General features: G+C 40.1%; 2 protein-coding genes and 1 long non-coding RNA gene across 3 annotated transcripts in view; 1 reads left to right on the top strand and 2 right to left on the bottom strand.

The window, feature by feature from the left end:
* Window positions 1-20,382, top strand: part of LOC134803851 (uncharacterized) — a 129,242-nt gene that overhangs the window by 8,945 nt on the left and 99,915 nt on the right. The window contains exon 2 of the long non-coding RNA XR_010146037.1: window positions 13,432-13,642. This is a non-coding gene — a long non-coding RNA (uncharacterized LOC134803851). The remainder of the gene's footprint in view (window positions 1-13,431; window positions 13,643-20,382) is intronic.
* On the bottom strand, window positions 7,249-12,247 carry LOC134803636 (uncharacterized). Its single transcript, XM_063776420.1, has 2 exons — window positions 10,056-12,247; window positions 7,249-7,277 (listed from the first exon to the last, which is right to left on the bottom strand). The coding sequence occupies exons 1-2, from the start codon at window positions 11,896-11,898 to the stop codon at window positions 7,249-7,251; spliced, it is 1,872 nt and encodes a 623-aa protein (XP_063632490.1). The 5' UTR covers window positions 11,899-12,247.
* LOC134803635 (cullin-2-like) lies at window positions 13,721-19,386 on the bottom strand (the record flags this gene model as incomplete). The annotated part of the gene is made up of 5 exons (XM_063776419.1): window positions 13,721-13,961; window positions 15,075-15,199; window positions 17,870-18,029; window positions 18,331-18,465; window positions 19,147-19,386. Coding segments are annotated over 5 exons (822 nt in total), but the record flags the coding sequence as incomplete, so codon positions are not given.

Below are 20,382 nucleotides of genomic sequence, written 5' to 3'. Positions count from 1 at the left end.
ACTAACGTGAACTAACGATGAACTAACGATATAGATATGCCATTTGCGGGCACTCGATATGGGGCGGTCAACTTCACGATCATCGTGTACGTACGCGCTGTAATATATAGATCCTTATGAGTGACGGCACACCGCTTGCGTGACGTGTGCGTGCACGGCTCTAACATTTTAGCGCACGTGCACGTCCACGCACACGTAACCAGTGTGCTCTGGCCCAAGTCCACGCACTCTGCCCTTAAAGACTAGTCTTTTTAGGGTTCCGTACCCAAAGGGTAAAACGGGACCCTATTACTAAGACTTCGCTGTCCGTCCGTCCGTCCGTCCGTCCGTCCGTCCGTCCGTCCGTCCGTCCGTCCGTCCGTCCGTCCGTCCGTCTGTCACCAGGCTGTATCTCACGAACCGTGATAGCTAGACAGTTGAAATTTTCACAGATGATGTATTTCTGTTGCCGCTATAACAACAAATACTAAAAACAGAATAAAATAAAGATTTAAATGGGGCTCCCATACAACAAACGTGATTTTTGACCAAAGTTAAGCAACGTCGGGAGTGGTCAGTATTTGGATGGGTGACCGTTTTTTTTTTGCTTTTCTTTTTTGCATTATGGTACGGAACCCTTCGTGCGCGAGTCCGACTCGCACTTGCCCGGTTTTTAGTTTATAACAGTGACAGACAGTATCAAACTACACAACGGGACTTAATCGCGTATTTAAGTTTTAAGATTTACCTCCGACGTTTCGAGGACGGCGCTGTCCCCGTGGTCTCGGAGAAGACTGGCTCAAGTTGACATCGACATCTTCTAGCCGCGCGAGTTTTTCGAACTACCCGCACTTGGTCTTGTTTATCAGTTTGAACGTTTTGCGCACTAGGGATGTCACTCTGTCGACACACAACACTAACGATATTCGATTTATCGACTGTCGATATTCGTTTCCGCTTACATTTGCTAGTGACAGACACTTTGGTCAGTGTAAAAAGTAACAGTGGACCGACGCCTTTGAGGTTTGCGTAAATGCCGACACCGCACAAGAATACAGTAGGGTTGTCACAGACTTTTATACAACTGCCCAAAGAACTGCACATTTCAAATAAGACACGATAACCCTGTAAGTACCGAGCTACTAACAATGGCGATGTATGCAGCTAGGGTGCGCGCGACCCTCCCCTCGCCACTCGCACCCAGCACGATTGCCCTGTCTAGACGGCTTCGTCGAATGACTATTGTTTTATAGACTGTGGTTTGTTTGGTGCAACCGGCCTTACCGTATTTTTACCGGAAATCTTTCCATACTATTTTAAATTGTTTTATCGTATTTTTATCACTTGAACACGCAATGTTCGCATGCAAACATTACAAGTGCACGATAGCGTAACATGCTATCTCTGTCTTGCAGTAAGTGGTGGCAATTATTTTTGCAATGCAAAGTAATATTTTATAGAGTAACGTAAGAATTGTTTTACATGGAATTTGATAACATTACGGCTGTGACGATTACACAATAAACAGTACGACGCAACTACCCGCTAGCTTCACTCCGTGGAGAAGTGTCATGGCGGCGGGTGGCTGGCGGAGTGCACGAGCAATAACAGTTGTTTCATTTGATCACCCAGTACACAACGGAGCCTGGACGTCACAGATGGCGACGAGGATGGGATATTACAAAAAAAATACGGAAAGGAAAGGTAACGGTGGCGGAAAAAAAACAAACCTAAGGTATGGAAATCCTAACCTAATAGCTACCGTATTTGTCCATTTCCTCCCGAGCTGCCGATTGTATTCAGGTAATACAAAATTTTGGGCGAGGTGATATTCAGTGTAACGAGTGACGTACGGTTGTACATAATGCGAAAATTTGTTGACTGTTTACATAAGAACAGTGGTTAACTTTACAACTATTATTGAGTAAATAATTGATGGTACGTAGCTCGGGAGGAATGTTTACTAAGCAAAGAAGAAATATACGCGTGCTTATTACACTAACTCTTTGACAATGGCTACTGTGCTAGAGCCTAGTTACCAAATGTAAATCCAAAAGTGTAATCAATGCAAGATAGATCAATAATTGGGGTCACTACAAAAAATAATGTACTCATGTTACATTATTCCTATGATGTGGCACCGACGTATTAGTCATGAATATTTCCATGAAATGACAGAAACGAATATGCTGATGGTTTGCGTGTTACAAATACAGATGGTACATGGTTTATTTTCTGACTCAAAATCGTATATTAGAATTCATATGATATAAAGGGTAAATAATCAAACTACCTTCGCGGAAATCATAATTATTATGAGTTGTGTATTTACCGTTCATACTTAAAATATACCGACCTACTTAGTCGTGTAATCAAATACTAAGATATTTTTACATGAGGGAACGTATAGAGAAACCTGCATATTAAGTCGGTATAGTTGTATACATTTTATGGACCTTATGTCCTAAAAGAAATATTGTTCGGTTAAAATAACCAGTTATAATCAATTGAAATGCTATTTATAGCACGATATGGGTATGAATCGATGTTAACTTAGTGTCGACTTTACATGTATTTATATATACATAGGTATGTGCTGTTTATGATAATAAACAATGCTAGCAGGTAACGGACCAGTTAAATTATCAAGGACCGTTACGATGTCAAGTGAGTCAAGAACATAGATAGCGTACTTAGACTGATGAATGCCGAGGGCTTTGTTATTGTTTTACTGTAGGAGTAGACACGTAAACTCAGCATCAAATGAATTGAGTAGTAAGTCGGAGTCGGACTAACAAGAAAAATAAATTGCAAGAAGTAAACTGTACATCACATCTATGCTGCAGTTGGTATAAGTAATAATTAGTAGGTTGAAACGTTCAACTGGTACTAGCAAAACAAATAATTAGTAGGTTGAAACTTTCAACCGGTACTAGCAAAACAAATAATTAGTAGGTTGAAACTTTCAACCGGTACTAGCAAAAAAAAAAAAAAAATTAGTAGGTTGAAACTTTCAACCGGTACTAGCAAAACAAATAATTAGTAGGTTGAAACTTTCAACCGGTACTAGCAAAACAAATAATTAGTAGGTTGAAACGTTCAACTGGTACTAGCAAAACAAATAATTAGTAGGTTGAAACTTTCAACTGGTACTAGCAAAACAAATAAGTAGTAGGTTGAAATGTTCAACTGGTACTAGCAAAACGAATAATTAGTAGGTTGAAATGTTCAACAGGTACTAGCAAAACGAATAATTAGTAGGTTGAAATGTTCAACTGGTACTAGCAAAACGAATAATTAGTAGGTTGAAATGTTCAACTGGTACTAGCAAAACAAATAGTTAGTAGGTTGAAACTTTCAACCGGTACTAGCAAAACAAATAATTAGTAGGTTGAAACTTTCAACCGGTACTAGCAAAACAAATAATTAGTAGGTCGAAATGTTCAACTGGTACTAGCAAAACAAATAATGAGTAGGTTGAATCTTTCAACCGGTACTAGCAAAACAAATAATTAGTAGGTTGAAACGTTCAACTGGTACTAGCAAAACAAATAATGAGTAGGTTGAAACGTTCAACTGGTACTAGTAAAACAAATAAGTAGTAGTTTGAATCTTTCAACCGGTACTAGCAAAACAAATAATTAGTAGGTTGAAACGTTCAACTGGTACTAGCAAAACAAATAATTAGTAGGTTGATTGTTCAACTGGTACTAGCAAAACAAATAATTAGTAGGTTGGAACTTTCAACTGGTATTAGCAAAACAAATAATAAGTAGGTTGGAACTTTCAACTGGTACTAGCAAAACAAATAATTAGTAGGTTGGAACTTTCAACTGGTACTAGCAAAACAAATATTTAGTGGGTTGGAACTTTCAACTGGTACTAGCAAAACAAATAATTAGTAGGTTGGAACTTTCAACTGGTACTAGCAAAATAAATAAGTAGTAGGTTGAATGTTCAACTAGTACTAGCAAAACAAAAGAAATGATAAGCGAAATCATAACACTTACCTACGATACAAACAGAGAATAATTAGTAAGTTGAATGTTCAACTGGTACTAACAAACCAAAAGAGTCAAATGTACCTAGTAACTAGTCTAGTAGACGCGATAGTGGTGGTTGGTACTAAAACGATAGGACCTTTTGTTATAGGTCGTCCAAATTAGTACAACATAGTACTTAAAAGTAAACTGACGCGATATAGTGTTGGTTGGTACTAACGATAGTATCTTGTTTTAGGTCATCCAAAATGTCATAGATACCACCATTAGATGGATTCTTTAGCCGACCAAAACTTAATAGGGAGGCAAAATAGTCATTAACTGACATTATGTTAGTATAGAGTGACCTCCTATTATGTAATGTATTTATTGAATTCGAAATTATATAATAAGCAGTTAAGTGCCTCTGCCTAATGTTCCAGTTAACTTAAGGCGTAGGTATAGATGGATGGCCTCGGGAATAGGCATATCTACTAAGGTAGATTCGGGATAGATTTCAATTATACAAAATAAAAAATACGCCAGTTGGAAAACATTTCCTGTAAAGTATTACAATTTAACCTTCTTCTAACCTATACCCGTATCATAAATTTACTGCATTTTGCAGATGTTCGTATGGGTAAGAACTTAATGTATCAGTTTAAATAAAAACGAACAAAGTATATATAAAAATATATTATACGACGACTTTGACGGTATTCCGGTTAAAGATTGTTGTAGCAATCCTGTTGGGACAGTTAGAAGACAGGTTAAATTATAGTTTAAGAGAAACAAGCAGGTGACCAGGATAAGAGTAATGATGCATTCTGCGTAAGTAGCCGTGGAAATTGTGGAACACAGAGGCATGCCTAAACTGCCCAAATAAAACCTATAAATAGATGAGGATATACAATTCTTCAAAATCGTATATGACCCAGATTTCATATAATAAATCCCAATTCCAATCTATTTTAGAGCCGGAATACATGATTCTATAGAATAGTAATCAGGGCAAAGCTCAATTACAAACCCAAGTACAACAGGTACGTAAATAGACGCTGGGCCTGTCATAATACATCATGTCATGAAGTACCTAAAGTCAATGCTGTAAAAACTGAAGTGGCGATGCGGGGAGCCTTACACGGTGAGGAAGCACCGCTTACTTGACTAAACTACGAAACTATACCCAAGGCAACCATGACTAAGGTACTAACAGAAAAAACTCTAGTGACCAGCAGTTAACCTAATGTCTTGTAAATAGACATACGACTTTTGTCGGTTAACCATTGTAGATGACGAAGTCCCTTTTTAACTACCTAGGTAGTAGGTACACCTACTCAGATGAAGATGAGTGATGTGTGTGATGTGATGACTAATTATAATTAAGTGTAATTAAAAAGGCACTTTACCGGAAAATATATTTCCTTATTTCAGTCACATGCATAAACTTACAATAATTAAGGATGCCAAAACGCTTAGGTATGCGGTTGAGACAATACATACATTAGAAATTATACATAGTCTCAGAACCGATACATTAAATCAAAACAGAAACAAATAACTAAATACTGTGTGTAGGTACATTCCTACACATTATAAAATAAAAACAATAAGTATTCGAATTAACCGTGATTTTGATCGCTCTCAATGACAGTTTGCCTGATGTTTAATTTGTTGAGGCTAACAAATTAAGTAAAACTAGTAGATTAAAGTTGTAGCTTGAACCACTTCATTGATCTACCCAAGAGTACACATTTATTGTACTAATTGAGCACTAAGACTCAAAAGACCAAAAACCTAGGTCTTATCATTTAGAAACGTTAAACGTAACGATAAAATGGTAAAGTACCTAAACATTCGAACTGTACTCTGGTGTACTCAGTATTTCATGGGATCATGGTTAGAATAATGGAATTCCATTGGTTCGTTGGGAGATGTTTATTGAAATTAAATGACATACTTACCAATGGCAGGATATAGGAAGCAGACATACTTACAAGGTGTATACCTATGTTTCAGGTTTATAAAATATGTTGCAAGTAATTGAAATAAACCGATGAAAAAGTGTATAAGTACAAATAATAATATTTATGTGACAGTCTGACAGTAATTATTGTGGAAATAATAATACAATACTTACTGGTCACAATTTAATTGAAAAATCAGCTTTCAATTAGTAAAGTGTTACGTTATTTTCATAACATAAATTGTAATTATGATTCTTCGCATAAGTAAGTTGCTAGAATAATATTACATTCGATATTATATTTGCTGTGTTACTTTTTGAGCAATAAAATGAATAAAATAAATATTTGGATTAATTGATGTCAAGATTATATTATTCAAGTATTATAATTAAAGAACGATAATTAGATATGTATGCAATGCAATTAATAATAATAATGGTCAAATAGGCAGGTAAATCTTAGTATAGGTACCTACAAATTAATAATATATAAATCTATTTATATAGATTATTGTTTTCTTAACCTATTCACAAGTAAAACTAATCATAGGTACTTGACGTGGTACCTCTACAACGAATGTAACATTTCTACTTTATTTGACCTTGGATTTTCTACAAGTATTTTAAATTGCATTATATATATTAACATTATACAAGACAAGTAAAACAGAGTCAATCAGTTATTGCCAATAAGTAACTAATGTCCAAGGCGCTTGGCAACCTTACAATGTTATTGTACCTAAATCATGAAATAGGTATTAATTAGTAAAATATTATATTGTATGCTAATGGAAATACCTGGAAATATGTAAGCATCAAAAGGAAAATGTAGTAATTAAGGCGTTTAAAGTAAATCTTTGAGTTATAAGCAATTGAATAAAAAACTCAAAACTGCAAATAGGAGAAGGAGAGGGACTGACACCTAAGAAGAAATTGTAAAAGTAAAATAATAGTTTTACAGATTTAAAGGCTTGCTAGTGTTGGAAAATATTTATTATTTAACTGTTGTAAAATGAATACATCCACACCTCGCCGAGTTTCTTACGCCGGTTCTTCTCGGGTCTGAGGTTAACCTTTCCGAACCGGTGGTAGTATACCTAGATTGGAAAAATAAATTAACCTAGCGAGTATAAGATAATACGATAAACTGAACTATTGTTGCATGATAAATATATAAAGTAAAATAAATAAATCATTATAAAAAGGGAGAGATGTGACGATTACACAATAAACAGTACGACGCAACTACCCGCTAGCTTCACTCCGTGGAGAAGTGTCATGGCGGCGGGTGGCTGGCGGAGTGCACGAGCAATAACAGTTGTTTCATTTGATCACCCAGTACACAACGGAGCCTGGACGTCACAACGGCAATTAATGGAAGATTGTTAATAATTTTGGATTATACATATAATGTATTTTTAGGGTTCCGTACCCAAATGGTAAAAACAGGACCCTATTACTAAGACTCCACTGTCCGTCTGTCTGTCACCTACAGCCTGGTGACCGTGAACGTCTCGTCTCATGAACCGTGATAGCATGACAGTTCAAATTTTCACAATGATGTATTTCTTTTGCCGCTATAACAACAAATCTTAAAAAAACGGAACCCTCGGTGGGCGAGTCCGACTCGCACTTGTCCGGTTTATTTAGGGTTCCGTACCTATTACGCCTAGTACCCATAGTACAAGCTTTGCTTAGTTTGGGGACTTTGGGGCTAGGTCGATTTGTGTAAGATTGTCCCCAAATATTTATTTATTTATGTATAAATGTACACTTGTACAATGTAGGTACAGTGAGCAAAACCATCAGCTTAGCACACTTGCGTACATATTTGTATGCAGATATGCTATGCTAATAATTTTGCTGACTGTAGTTTAATAGAACGAAGTTAATGGGGTTGGCCGGTCAAAGTATAAAGCAGATGGCGCCATCATAGCTTGCCCCGTCAATCCCTAGAATTGTGTCAAATTTTTGTTTTTTTAATGCTTTGGATGCCAGCTCTTTAAGCCAAATCTCATAGAAAGAGGGGCAAGCTATGATGGCGCCATCTATGCAAACCTTTGACAGTTGCCAACCCCATTGGGGCATTATATGAAGGGATGGGGAGGGTTGATGAAGATTGTGATTGTAACATATCTATGATTAAGTCTCACAATAAAGCATTTTTAATAAAATGTGACGTTATCTATGAAAAGGGACCTTATTGTCGATGGCGCTTACGCCGCACAGCGTCACGTGGCATTCAATTTATAAATAAAAAGAATCATTTTATTTCGGATATAAATCCATAGTTGTTAGTTACATTTAAAATTAACTTATTTATATCGGAGCATCGTTAATAATGGCGTAAGCGCCATCCACAATAATGTCCCTTTTCATAGATAACGTCACATTTTATTAAAAATGCTTTATTGTGAGACTTAAGAGGAATGCTGGTATCCTCCCCCTCTGCGCCGTAAATATGTACATATTTCACATAAGGTCTACTGCATATCATACAAGTCAACAAATTGGCAATGTAATCTTGGTTTTTGACCTTCAATGGAAACTACCACTTGGACGTATTGATCGTACCCATATTGGTAAACATTATTCCAAAGAGATAAGTTATTATAATTATTATGAGTCATTATAACAATAAATATACGTTTCCTAGTATTTTTGTCCACGTTTCCTCTAGTTATTAAGTTTGAACATGACTATATGTGACGTTATCTATGAAAAGGGACCTTATTGTCGATGGCGCTTACGCCATTATTAACGATGCTCCGATATAAATACAATGCCGCGCATTGCTGCGCGCTGTGCAGCGTAAGCGCCATCGACAATAAGGTCCCTTTTCATAGATAATGCCCCATATGTGTGATTTAGGCGGTAAGTTTTTAAGAAAACCACATAAACATGTAATTTTAACTGTATGGTGCACAATAACTGGTCTCCGTTACAGCTTGGGCAAATTGCTTACGTATGTCCGGATGTTCTCTGCAGGTCGCATATCGCAACCAATTCTCGTGAAATTTGTGAGCAGATTCGGTAGTTGGATTGGATGAAGTTTTTTGTCGTAATTTTTTTTGAAAAAATCAAAAGGCGGAAATTGGCATGAAGGACCAGGCGCCAGAGAAGCCTATTGGCACTTAAGACCATTGTAAGTTCACTCAACGAAGTATTTTTTATTTTTACATTTTTTTAAGCTTATCGCGAAGACGAAGTCTACAGCTCACAGAGCCACTAGTTATATCCTCCTAAGCCTCAGCCATACAAATAAAAATCCAAAATTTGCCACTGAAATTTGAACCTGAAGTCTAGGAAATGCAGTTGATTTTGCGGTTTTTAAAAATTGAACGAAACAAAGCAAAAGCGACACTATTCCAATTGAATATGATTTAAATTTCATCGAACTGAAGAAGTATAATAGGTAGGACATTGGGCCTTAGGAGGATATACCTATTTTTAGGTATATTTGGCCACTTTGAGCTTTGGCCGTCACTATCTATTTGATATTATGGTTAACTATACTAAAACCTACTATACACTTAACCTACTACTACTACTTTATCATACTATTAAACTAAACCTAGCAATAACACACGTCCACAAAAGGTCAGTCCAGTGTGTTTATACTTTTCAAGGTCAAATGACAGGTTGAGGAAATACTTTATTGCTAATTCATTCTTATCCTTTATGTACCTACTGATTCATTGGTTGACTTATATGGGGCATTATGTATGGACCTTATTGTCGATGGCGCTTACGCCGCACAGCGTCGCGCGGCGTTGTGTTTATATCGGAGCATCGTTAACAATGGCGTAAGCGCCATCGACAATAAGGTCCCTTTTCATAGACAGCGTCACATATTTTTAACCGTGTTCAAAAAATACGGGCGATTGAATGTATGCTTGTTTGTGACATACACCCAATAGGCATATTGGTAATATCAATAGGCAGGTATATTTGTATCATGCAGAGATGGGCCGAATATTCGGTAATTATTCGGTATTCGGCATATTTTTCAATGTTCGTATTCGGCCGAATAGTTCGGTTCGAACTGTTATTTACAGAATAAACATTATATAAATTCAATGCTGCGCGCGGTTTGTATAATTGATAATTGCAAAACTGCAAATCATAACAAAAAATCAAAATCAAGTAAAAAACACTCACCTTCTTAGGTGGCTGCTGTCTCCTCAGTAGTTTCTTAGCATCATTCAGAAGCAATCCAGTATTCACCTCCTCGGCCAAATCCAACTCCTCACACACTGTCACACTGTCCACTTCATCCCCACTCTCCTCCCGCACTGTATCGTCAAACAAACTGTCGTCGGTCAGGTCCCCAACGGTCCGAGTCAGCGAATGTGACAATTTACACGATACACCGCAGCCCGAGTCACTAACGTCCGAATCAGAGTCACTATCTACTGTAGAGTCACCGAACACATCATGAGATGTGTAGCAACTGTCTGGTGAGTCTTCGAAAACGATGAATGAGTCTTCAGAGTCGCAGTCGGATAATGTGCGGTGTCTTGCTGCCTTCGGGCTGTCGGTGAAGACTATTTGGAATGAGTCGTCACTGTCCGTCGATGTAGAATGGAAGCGACCATGGACTTCATCAAAGTATTCAGGTTCCGGTTCAGGTATTAACTTCGGTAAGTTGATCATATCACAAAGCTTAGTCGGCGGTAATATCGGTGAATTATCAGGGCTTGAGACCTCTTCAGTGTCTAAAGAGTTACCAAAACTCATATCTTCTTGAATATTCTTTATTAATTGCGATTGATTTCTTTTATCCGTTGTCCTCGCCGGGTTTTTAAAGTGCTTATCGTGTAATTTCTTGTCGTTCATGTCTGTCACAGGTTCCAAAACAGAATCCGATTCAGTTTTCGTTAATCTAGATTTAGGTTTTCGGCGTTGCAGCAAAGCTTTTAGTCTGTTTACTTTGTCTTCACACGCTGCGATAACTTCTTGTTTTTCTTTTATTTCTTGTATTTCTTCAGGTACATTTGGTAAATCAAGTTTAACTTCAATTTTAGCTTCTATATGATCAATTGTTCCTTTTGATTCAGTTTTTAGAGTGTCTTTTACATCTGCTTGTGATTCTACTTGAGTATTAGCTATAGCATCCTTTATTTCTACATTTTGACTGTTAGTTTTATCTACGGGAACAATTTCTGCTACCGGCAGCGTCTGGACGATATCCATAACTTCCTTCACCTCCGCCTTGACTCTCACGGCTGCAGCTTCTATCACCTCTTCTTTATGATGGTTAAACGGACTGATGCACTCAATATGGTTGCTGTTTGAGAGTCGGACAAAGTCTTCGGGTGAGAAGGCATCTTCGAAGGATTCCTCGACCGACCCGGGCTCGACAAAGACTCTCTTAGGCTTTCTTCTGTATTTTGGGGTGGTGGGAACAGGTTTGGTGCTGAGTAAGTGTCTTACTCGGTTGAGTTTGTCCTCGCAATGCGCCGCGGCGCTCCGACAATCCGCACTCATGGCGTCGTCTTCCTTGAGCGACTGCGAGCGTGTAGACTTATTTAAATCCGCTTCGCTGGCCGTCTGCCAGCTCGGCTCGGGATCAAAACAATCGTAGTATTGCTGCGTTGGCTCCCGACGCCTAAAAACGCCGCTTGATATTGCACTAATAACCCCTGAGAAAAAACTGCCAAAACTAAAAGAATATTCAGTTCTGGCTTGCTCTTTTTCCATTTTAGGCTCTGGATATGCTTTAGGTTCCAATTTAGGCTCTGTAAATGGTGGTTTTGGCTTTTCCGCTGTTGGTATGGTGTCCGCTAAGTTCTTTTGGAGCGGATTTGGCATCATATGCAAGTTGTGTATCAACATTTCTTCGGCGAAACTCTTTGACAAGTCTGTCTTTGATGTATCGGTACTGTAGTTTGCTATTGAGTACATGTTAAACGCTGGAATAGGGCTCAAATTGAGCTGATTGCGCCTATTGCGCCACTGATTAGTATGCATTGTGGTTACGTTACTTTACTAAGACACTACGTAAAGTCTGTGAGGATGCTAGGCCATTTTAGCACTCAAGCTACCATAGGGTCCAAAAATCTTGCTGTACAAGGATCTAGGAACGGCTTATGAGTGAGTCTACACCACTTTCTAGAGCACTTCAAGGATGGATACACTGATATCAAGTCAAAAGAGTTCAAGGGAATCACTATTTCGCGACCAAACACTGTATCTCCTCGTGAAACGATGTTCGCTACGACTGTAGAACTTGTAGATTTGTTTTCTTCGTAATAACTAACGTTTGTGGGCTCCATTATTGCAAAATTGCGAAAACACATTAAACACACATCTTTACGCTTCGGCCATTTTGAGAATAATAAAGGACAAAGATAAGGAAATCGTATTTATAAAAATCTGTGGTCTATGGTCAGAGTAGCTGATGTAACAATAGTGAAACGATATTGTTTCAAGTTAAAACACATAATAAACCATAGTGACCAATATAACAAAACAAATAAATAATACAATCGGTCGTGATTGTCGTGAGTCATGTCACGAGCGTTTATGGTCAACAAGTCCGAGGACTTTTTGGTGTCATCTCTTTCACTCTTCTAAATTATAGCGTTATATAGAAAGAGAGAGGGATAACATTGTGACATATCGTGCTACCACAGATTGCACTACATCTTACAAATAAATGTATCGATAGTTCTGCTATCCGACACAAGGTGGCGCTGAATGCAATACCTTGAATATGCAATGCACTCGAGATTGTAACAGGTGAGTCAATGTTAACTTTACAATGTAATTAGTATTGTATATGTAACATCTAAATTAAAGAATACGCTATATTAGTTAATATATTTATTGGCCCATAACATAATCAACTTTACACAGTACAATCCATCTACAATACTCTAATATATTATGAAACTTTTTATTATATTGTAAAAGTTAAAAATAACATGTCTCGCGCGTCGTACAAACTCATTCACCAGATTAGGTTTTATTTTATTTCTATACATTTTACAAGATTATATTGAATATTCTGAGAACGATGTAGTCAGACCAAGCTAACTTAGCAGCGATTTTTGATGATAGCACAGATTGTGCAAGTGTTATTTCAAACATCATAATTTCATAGAAGTCTCTGCTAACAAAATCGCTGCCGAATTAGGTCGGTCCGAGTCTAGAGCTTTGCAAGCTATTTGACCGAGCGAGCGCAATGTGCGAGCGAAGCGTCTCCATTCCATCTTGGACTAAATGCTTTCGTATATCCGCCAGGTGTCGCATTTCTCAAACAAACGTAGAAATTCCAGGGGTGGCCTACCTTTTAAAAACCTGTAGGTACACACACACACCCGTAGTGGAGTAGTGGTGTGTTGTACAAACCTAAGTCACTATTTTGACATGTACAGTAAGCTGCAGATATAACTGGCCCCCTTGCAAACAAGTTTCTATGCAGGGGGGTTAGATATATCTGCAGTTTTCTGTACATATAGATAGACAAATTAATGGTAAGTTTTATGGACAGTTTTTAAGACACAAGCGCTGGTGGCCTAGCGGTAAGAGCGTGCGACTTTCAATCCGGAGGTCGCGGGTTCAAACCCCGGCTCGTACCAATGAGTTTTCGGAACTTATGTACGAAATATCATTTGATATTTACCAGTCGCTTTGAAGGAAAACATCGTGAGGAAACCGGATTAATCCTAATAAGGCCTAGTTCCCCTCCAGGTTGGAAGGTCAGATGGCAGTCCCTTTCGTAAAAAACTAGTGCCTACTTCAATTCTTGGGATTAGTTGTCAAGCGGACCCCAGGCTCCCATTAGCCATGGCAAAATGCCAGGAACAACGCGAGAAAAAGAGTACGAACGAGACACAATCTAGGTAGTCTAAAGACCTAGGTTAGATCTAAGCTAGATAACTGTAAGTATCAAGACGTCCCGGCGCGCGCTCCAAGTACTGCTTATCTATAAGGGCCTCGATACACTTCTTGATCATTGCGACGGAGGGCGCGAAGGAGCCACGCGCTTGTGACACCACTTCTTGTATCAGCTCGTTGTGGCGGAGTACCTGGAAAATGGGCTTTATTGTGAAGGCTGTAAGGATGACTTTATTACTGCATAGATTTTTTTATCAAGCGCTGGTGGCCTAGCGGTAAGAGCGTGAGAGTTTCAATCCGGATTCAAACCCCGGCTCGTACCAATGAGTTTTTCGGAACTTATGTACGAAATATCATTTGATATTTACCAGTCGCTTTTCGGTGAAGGAAAACATCGTGAGGAAACCGGACTAATCCCAATAAGGCCTATAGTTAACTCTGGGTTGGAAGGTCAGATGGCAGTCGCTTTCGTAAAAACTAGTGCATACGTAAATTCTCGGGATTGGTTGCCAAGCGGACCCCAGGCTTCCATGAGCAGTGGCAAAATGCCGGGACAACGCGAGGAAGATGATAATGCACAATAGTAAAAAGATTTTTTTGTACAAGAAAAGTTCCTTGTTTCGTAATTTTTTCGCAAGTATTTTTTTTCTGAAATATGTGACGTCCCTCAGGTAAAGGTACCTTATGGCAGTTGGCGCTTACGCTATTATTAACGCCGCTCCAATATTATTGCGGCGCTATGCGACGTAAGCGCCAGCCGCCATAAGGTACCTTTTGCCGTGGAACGTCACATATAAACATAACGGCCTCCTAACTTAGTCGGTAGTGATCCTGCCTACGAAGCAGGAGGTCCCAGGTTCGAATCCTGGTAAGGGCATCTATTTGTGTGTTCTTCACAAATATTTGTTTCCGAGTTATGGATGTTTTCTATGTATTTAAGTATTTATATATGTGTGTATATAATATATATCGTCGTCTCTTAGAGAATATAACCAAACGGAGTGGTCATTAACAGGCGTTCCCCTCTGTCGAGAATAGGCGGCCAATGGTCAACCACATGTATGGACTGACGTTTATCTGACATGGCTATTTTGAGGTTACGTATACATTTGATGTGCCCCTCCCCCGCAAAAAACGACAGACTATTTTGTACCGAAAATTATAGACATGGCGTCTCCGTTGGTTATATTCTCTAAGCGTCGTCTAGTACCCACAACACATGCCTTATTGAGCTCACTGTGGGACTAGGTCGATCTGTGTAAAAAATTGTCCTATAATATTATTTATTATTTATTTAAACATACCTTTCTCTGTTTCATGACGCGTACTAGCGCGGCCTGCAGGTACATTTTCCGGTCGTCGTCGCAATGCGTAGACTCGGCCGAATCCGGGTTGTTCGTGTTACTGCTGGTTCCCGTAGCGGTTGTACCTGATACAAAATATATTTTCACCACACCAGCTCGGAAAGGCTTACTTTGCACTTCAAAAACTGATAGCAAAGTTGCATTTTATTCACATGTGAGGCAAAGTAATCAAATGCAAATTTTGAGTTGTTTTCTTATGTTTGCTGGTAGAATTGACTTTTAAATGATGATTTTGGATGATAAATATTTAAAAACATTCATTTGGATTTGATTTGGTTTTATTTTGTTGATATTTTACATTTAATATTTGCTTCAGGTTGGTGTGGTGAAAAATTTTGTTTCACTCGGGGGCAAATTTTGTTTAACCCCCGTGCTTTGAAACCCTCGCAATGCTCAAGATTCCATTTTTTTGAATTTTGGAATTTTTCGCCTGCTCGGGTATCAATATTAGCACGAGCGGTTAAACAACAACTTTGCCCCCTTGTAAAACAAATAACTATTACGTCATAATTGCCAACAAGGTTTCATAATCCTTGACTTTTAGGAACAGGTGAATATAAGGCAGTAATAGTACATTACGATACAAGTGCGAAAAATAGGAAATTGGCAACGAGTGGCGATACATTGAAACACGAGTTGCGAATTACCTTTTCGCACGTGTATTGTACAACGTTTTACAGTACATATGACCCTTTAAATTTTTGACATATACATATAGGCCGGAGGCTATAGTTCGTTTTTTTTAGCATTAGAAAGAACTTGAAAGAAGGTAAGCGATATTGACAAGTCTTTTAATTGAAAAACGCTTTTTAAAAATCAGTAACTATTACTTATGAAAGCAGAAGAATATAAATGATCGTATTAGGCCCACTTGCACCATTCCACTAACCCGGGGTTAACCAGTTGAACCTGGAGTTGCCATGGTTACCCATACAATTTGACACTAGGTTAACGGTTTAATCGCTTAACCCCGGGTTAGCGGGATGGTGCAAGTGGGCCTTAGATTCATAATTGTTACATATTTGCCGTAACTTATTTTTAAAATGTTTTTCCAATTAAAAGACACATCAAGATTGTTTACCTTATTTCTAATGCTAAAAAAAACGAACTATAGGCGCCGTCAGATTTTTGGCGCGCGGCGTAAATGTGTCGTTTATGCTTCCGATGTAGCCCACAAGATGGAAGTACCTACTATGCACAAGAAAACGTACGAGAACGGTAGATGGCAGCACTTGCTTTGATGTGAACATGTGAAGTGTCAATGTATATGTTTGTTTTCGATTCTGGCCACAAGATGGCAGACTGGCAAACAATACCAAAGAGAATAGAGTGTATAGAGGCGGATTGTCAAAGTAAATTATGTAGCCACTGTAAATTTACTGCCATCTTTCGCAAGAAGATTAACACTGTTAGAACACCATTTGACTTGAATCCTCATTCTTTCACTAATATTGTACTGTAGCTACACTAGCTACATCATTTACCATGACAGTTCACCAGCACAAGCAATCCTAGGAAGCACTTTCTATCAAACCGCGTCGTACGCGAGTGGAATAAATTGCCAGAAACAGTGATATGTGCTCCTTCAGTGAACAGTTTCAAAAACAGACTTGACAAACACTTAAAACAAAAAAAAAAGAACATTAATCGTAAAAAAAAAACAAGTGCAGTGATATACACGCATCAGCTTTCAGCTGCTAGTGTATTAAACAATATAATAATAATAATAGTAACTCTCTATTTCAAATTCTCTTTGATAATTCTAAGGCTTGACAACATACTTCATAAGCTACGTACTTAAAGACTAACTTAGATAAAACCAATTTCATTAATTTTAATAATACTAATCAGCATTTAGACATACTTTATAACGGACATAAATTAAAAGAAAATGACATTACAACATTTTTAGGATTAATTGTTGACAGTAATTTAAATTGGAATGACCAGATAAATAATGTGTGTAATAAAATAAATAGATTTGTATATGTCCTTCGTAGATTAAGAAAAACTACAGATCACAAAACAGTTATGGCCGCCTACTATGGATATGTTGAATCTGTATTAAGATATGGCTTGATTCTTTGGGGCAATAGCGGTGACATCCAGAGAGCTTTTGTTGCCCAAAAAAGATGTATTCGTGCTATGTGTGGAGTTAGCCCGTTGGAAACTTGTAAACCTTTATTCTTTAAATTGGGTATACTACCTCTTGCATGTTTATATATTGAAGAAGTGTCTAAATTTGTAAGAAAGCACAGAACACTTTTTAAAACTGCTAGTGATTTATATCCACGGAACACAAGAAACGGTAGCCGACTTGTGGTGGACAAACAACAAAAAACAAGCCGATTTAGGAAGAATTGTACGGTGATGTGTGTAAACATTTACAATAAAATACCACAACAGCTCAAAGAAGTGCCCGATGGCCAATTTAATAAAAAAATGCGTGAGTGGCTTTTAGAACGCAGATTTTATAAATTAAATGATTTCTTGCAAAATTAATGTAAACTATAATTATTTGAATGTAATGTTAGAAAAATATTATTTGGGTAAATAATGTTATTTAATATTTAGTAAAGTTTCAATTGAAATTGTACATATGTAAATAATTGTGAATATTTTGCATGCTATAGATTATGGCTAATTAAGGAATGTGCATAAAAATATTGTAATAACACCTGTAAACCAACCCTTATTATAGCAAAATAAATTGATTGATTGATTGATTGACGTACCCTGGTGCGTGGCGGCGGTGGTAAGCCGTATCTTGGTCCGCTTGGAGCTGAGGCTCAGGTTGAGCGTGAGCACGCCCTCCCCGCGCGTCGCCGACCCCTCCCCCTCGTCTTCCACGGTCGAAGATTCAGTTTCACCCTCCGCCTCGTTTTCCACGTCACCCTGTATATTTTAATAACAAAACTTCCGTGAGACACAGACATATTATAGTATTTTATGCAACCGTTGTTTAAAAGAGGTCAAAAAAGGCGAGCGGCATGAGTAACAATTTGAGGCGAAGCCGAAAATTGTTAATAAAGACACCACGAGTAGTTTTTGACTCAGTTACACAACGTTGCATACAATACTTTTTCTACGACCAAGCCCTTACTTTGAAATAAAATTGTAAATTTAACAAATATTTTTCATGTCATCTAATCTGAAAATTTTTTGAAGATGGATAGTTCAGTGTGTGTGATGGTACCTGTGCTAGCAGCAGGCCGGCGTCTAGAAGAGGCCTCAGCTGTCTGGTCCACGCGTCTCCCGTCAGCTGGAGTCTGGCTCTCAGCTCTTTGGCTGCCAGAGAGTCCACCGTCTCGAAACATAGTAGGAGGGCGCACTGAAACAAACAATCTGTGTGAATTTTAAGAATTTGTAAAATTCATATATTTTATTGACACTATGCACGACCGATGTTTTTTGAGGCACTATAGGGACCATGCGCGTTGGCCTGAATCGGAAACATATGTGCACATGTACATTGCCAAAGCAAGTGCTACCATCTACCGTTCTCGTTTGTACGTTGTGGGCTACATCAGAAGCATTTACGCCTCACGCCAAAACTCTGACGGCTCCTATGCTTTTTACCGGTATCATCTACCGTGAAACACGACAGTCGAAAGTTCGGTTTATGCCTCTCTATCACTCTTGCCTATTCGATCGATAGAGAGGCAGATAAAGAAATTTAGATTTTCGCGTTTCGCGGTAGGCCACCTGTAAACAAATCGCCTTGATGCATCAATGTCATAGTGAAAACCAAAGTGAAAACTTGTCAAAAAACTGTTTAAGGTCTAGTATGTATACTCTATTATGGTTTACTAAACAAATTAGTACTGCACTCTGGCGGCAGAACATTGCAGTAATACTCCCTATTGCTGTTGAGACAGATGTTAAGATACCTGCGGAGTGCTGGCGCTGAGGTGGTAGGGGCGAGGCGTGTACCTGGTCCTCAGCTCTCCCGTGCAGAGGTGGTGCAGCCAGGCGAGGCGGCGGCCGCTGAAGGAGGCGCGGTAGAAGATACCTGCGGAGTGCTGGCGCTGAGGTGGTAGGGGCGAGGCGTGTATCTGGTCCTCAGTTCTCCCGTGCAGAGGTGGTGCAGCCAGGCGAGGCGGCGGCCGCTGAAGGAGGCGCGGTAGAAGATACCTGCGGAGTGCTGGCGCTGAGGTGGTAGGGGCGAGGCGTGTATCTGGTCCTCAGTTCTCCCGTGCAGAGGTGGTGCAGCCAGGCGAGGCGGCGGCCGCTGAAGGAGGCGCGGTAGAAGATACCTGCGGAGTGCTGGCGCTGAGGTGGTAGGGGCGAGGCGTGTATCTGGTCCTCAGTTCTCCCGTGCAGAGGTGGTGCAGCCAGGCGAGGCGGCGGCCGCTGAAGGAGGCGCGGTAGAAGATACCTGCGGAGTGCTGGCGCTGAGGTGGTAGGGGCGAGGCGTGTATCTGGTCCTCAGTTCTCCCGTGCAGAGGTGGTGCAGCCAGGCGAGGCGGCGGCCGCTGAAGGAGGCGCGGTAGAAGATACCTGCGGAGTGCTGGCGCTGAGGTGGTAGGGGCGAGGCGTGTATCTGGTCCTCAGTTCTCCCGTGCAGAGGTGGTGCAGCCAGGCGAGGCGGCGGCCGCTGAAGGAGGCGCGGTAGAAGATACCTGCGGAGTGCTGGCGCTGAGGTGGTAGGGGCGAGGCGTGTATCTGGTCCTCAGTTCTCCCGTGCAGAGGTGGTGCAGCCAGGCGAGGCGGCGGCCGCTGAAGGAGGCGCGGTAGAAGATACCTGCGGAGTGCTGGCGCTGAGGTGGTAGGGGCGAGGCGTGTATCTGGTCCTCAGTTCTCCCGTGCAGAGGTGGTGCAGCCAGGCGAGGCGGCGGCCGCTGAAGGAGGCGCGGTAGAAGATACCTGCGGAGTGCTGGCGCTGAGGTGGTAGGGGCGAGGCGTGTATCTGGTCCTCAGTTCTCCCGTGCAGAGGTGGTGCAGCCAGGCGAGGCGGCGGCCGCTGAAGGAGGCGCGGTAGAAGATACCTGCGGAGTGCTGGCGCTGAGGTGGTAGGGGCGAGGCGTGTATCTGGTCCTCAGTTCTCCCGTGCAGAGGTGGTGCAGCCAGGCGAGGCGGCGGCCGCTGAAGGAGGCGCGGTAGAAGATACCTGCGGAGTGCTGGCGCTGAGGTGGTAGGGGCGAGGCGTGTATCTGGTCCTCAGTTCTCCCGTGCAGAGGTGGTGCAGCCAGGCGAGGCGGCGGCCGCTGAAGGAGGCGCGGTAGAAGATACCTGCGGAGTGCTGGCG

Source organism: Cydia splendana, chromosome 27, assembly GCF_910591565.1.
Source record: "Cydia splendana chromosome 27, ilCydSple1.2, whole genome shotgun sequence".
Lineage (NCBI taxonomy): Eukaryota > Metazoa > Arthropoda > Insecta > Lepidoptera > Tortricidae > Cydia > Cydia splendana.
This window is presented reverse-complemented; position numbering and strand designations above follow the sequence as displayed.

Bases quoted from the DNA above. Each gene is read 5' to 3' on its own strand.
- LOC134803636 (XM_063776420.1), bottom strand. From the start codon at position 11,898: ATGCATACTAATCAGTGGCGCAATAGGCGCAATCAGCTCAATTTGAGC. The intron at 7,278-10,055 runs GTTATGATTTGC...TGTGACGTCCAG, and splicing joins TTACTTGATTTTGATTTTTT to GCTCCGTTGTGTACTGGGTG.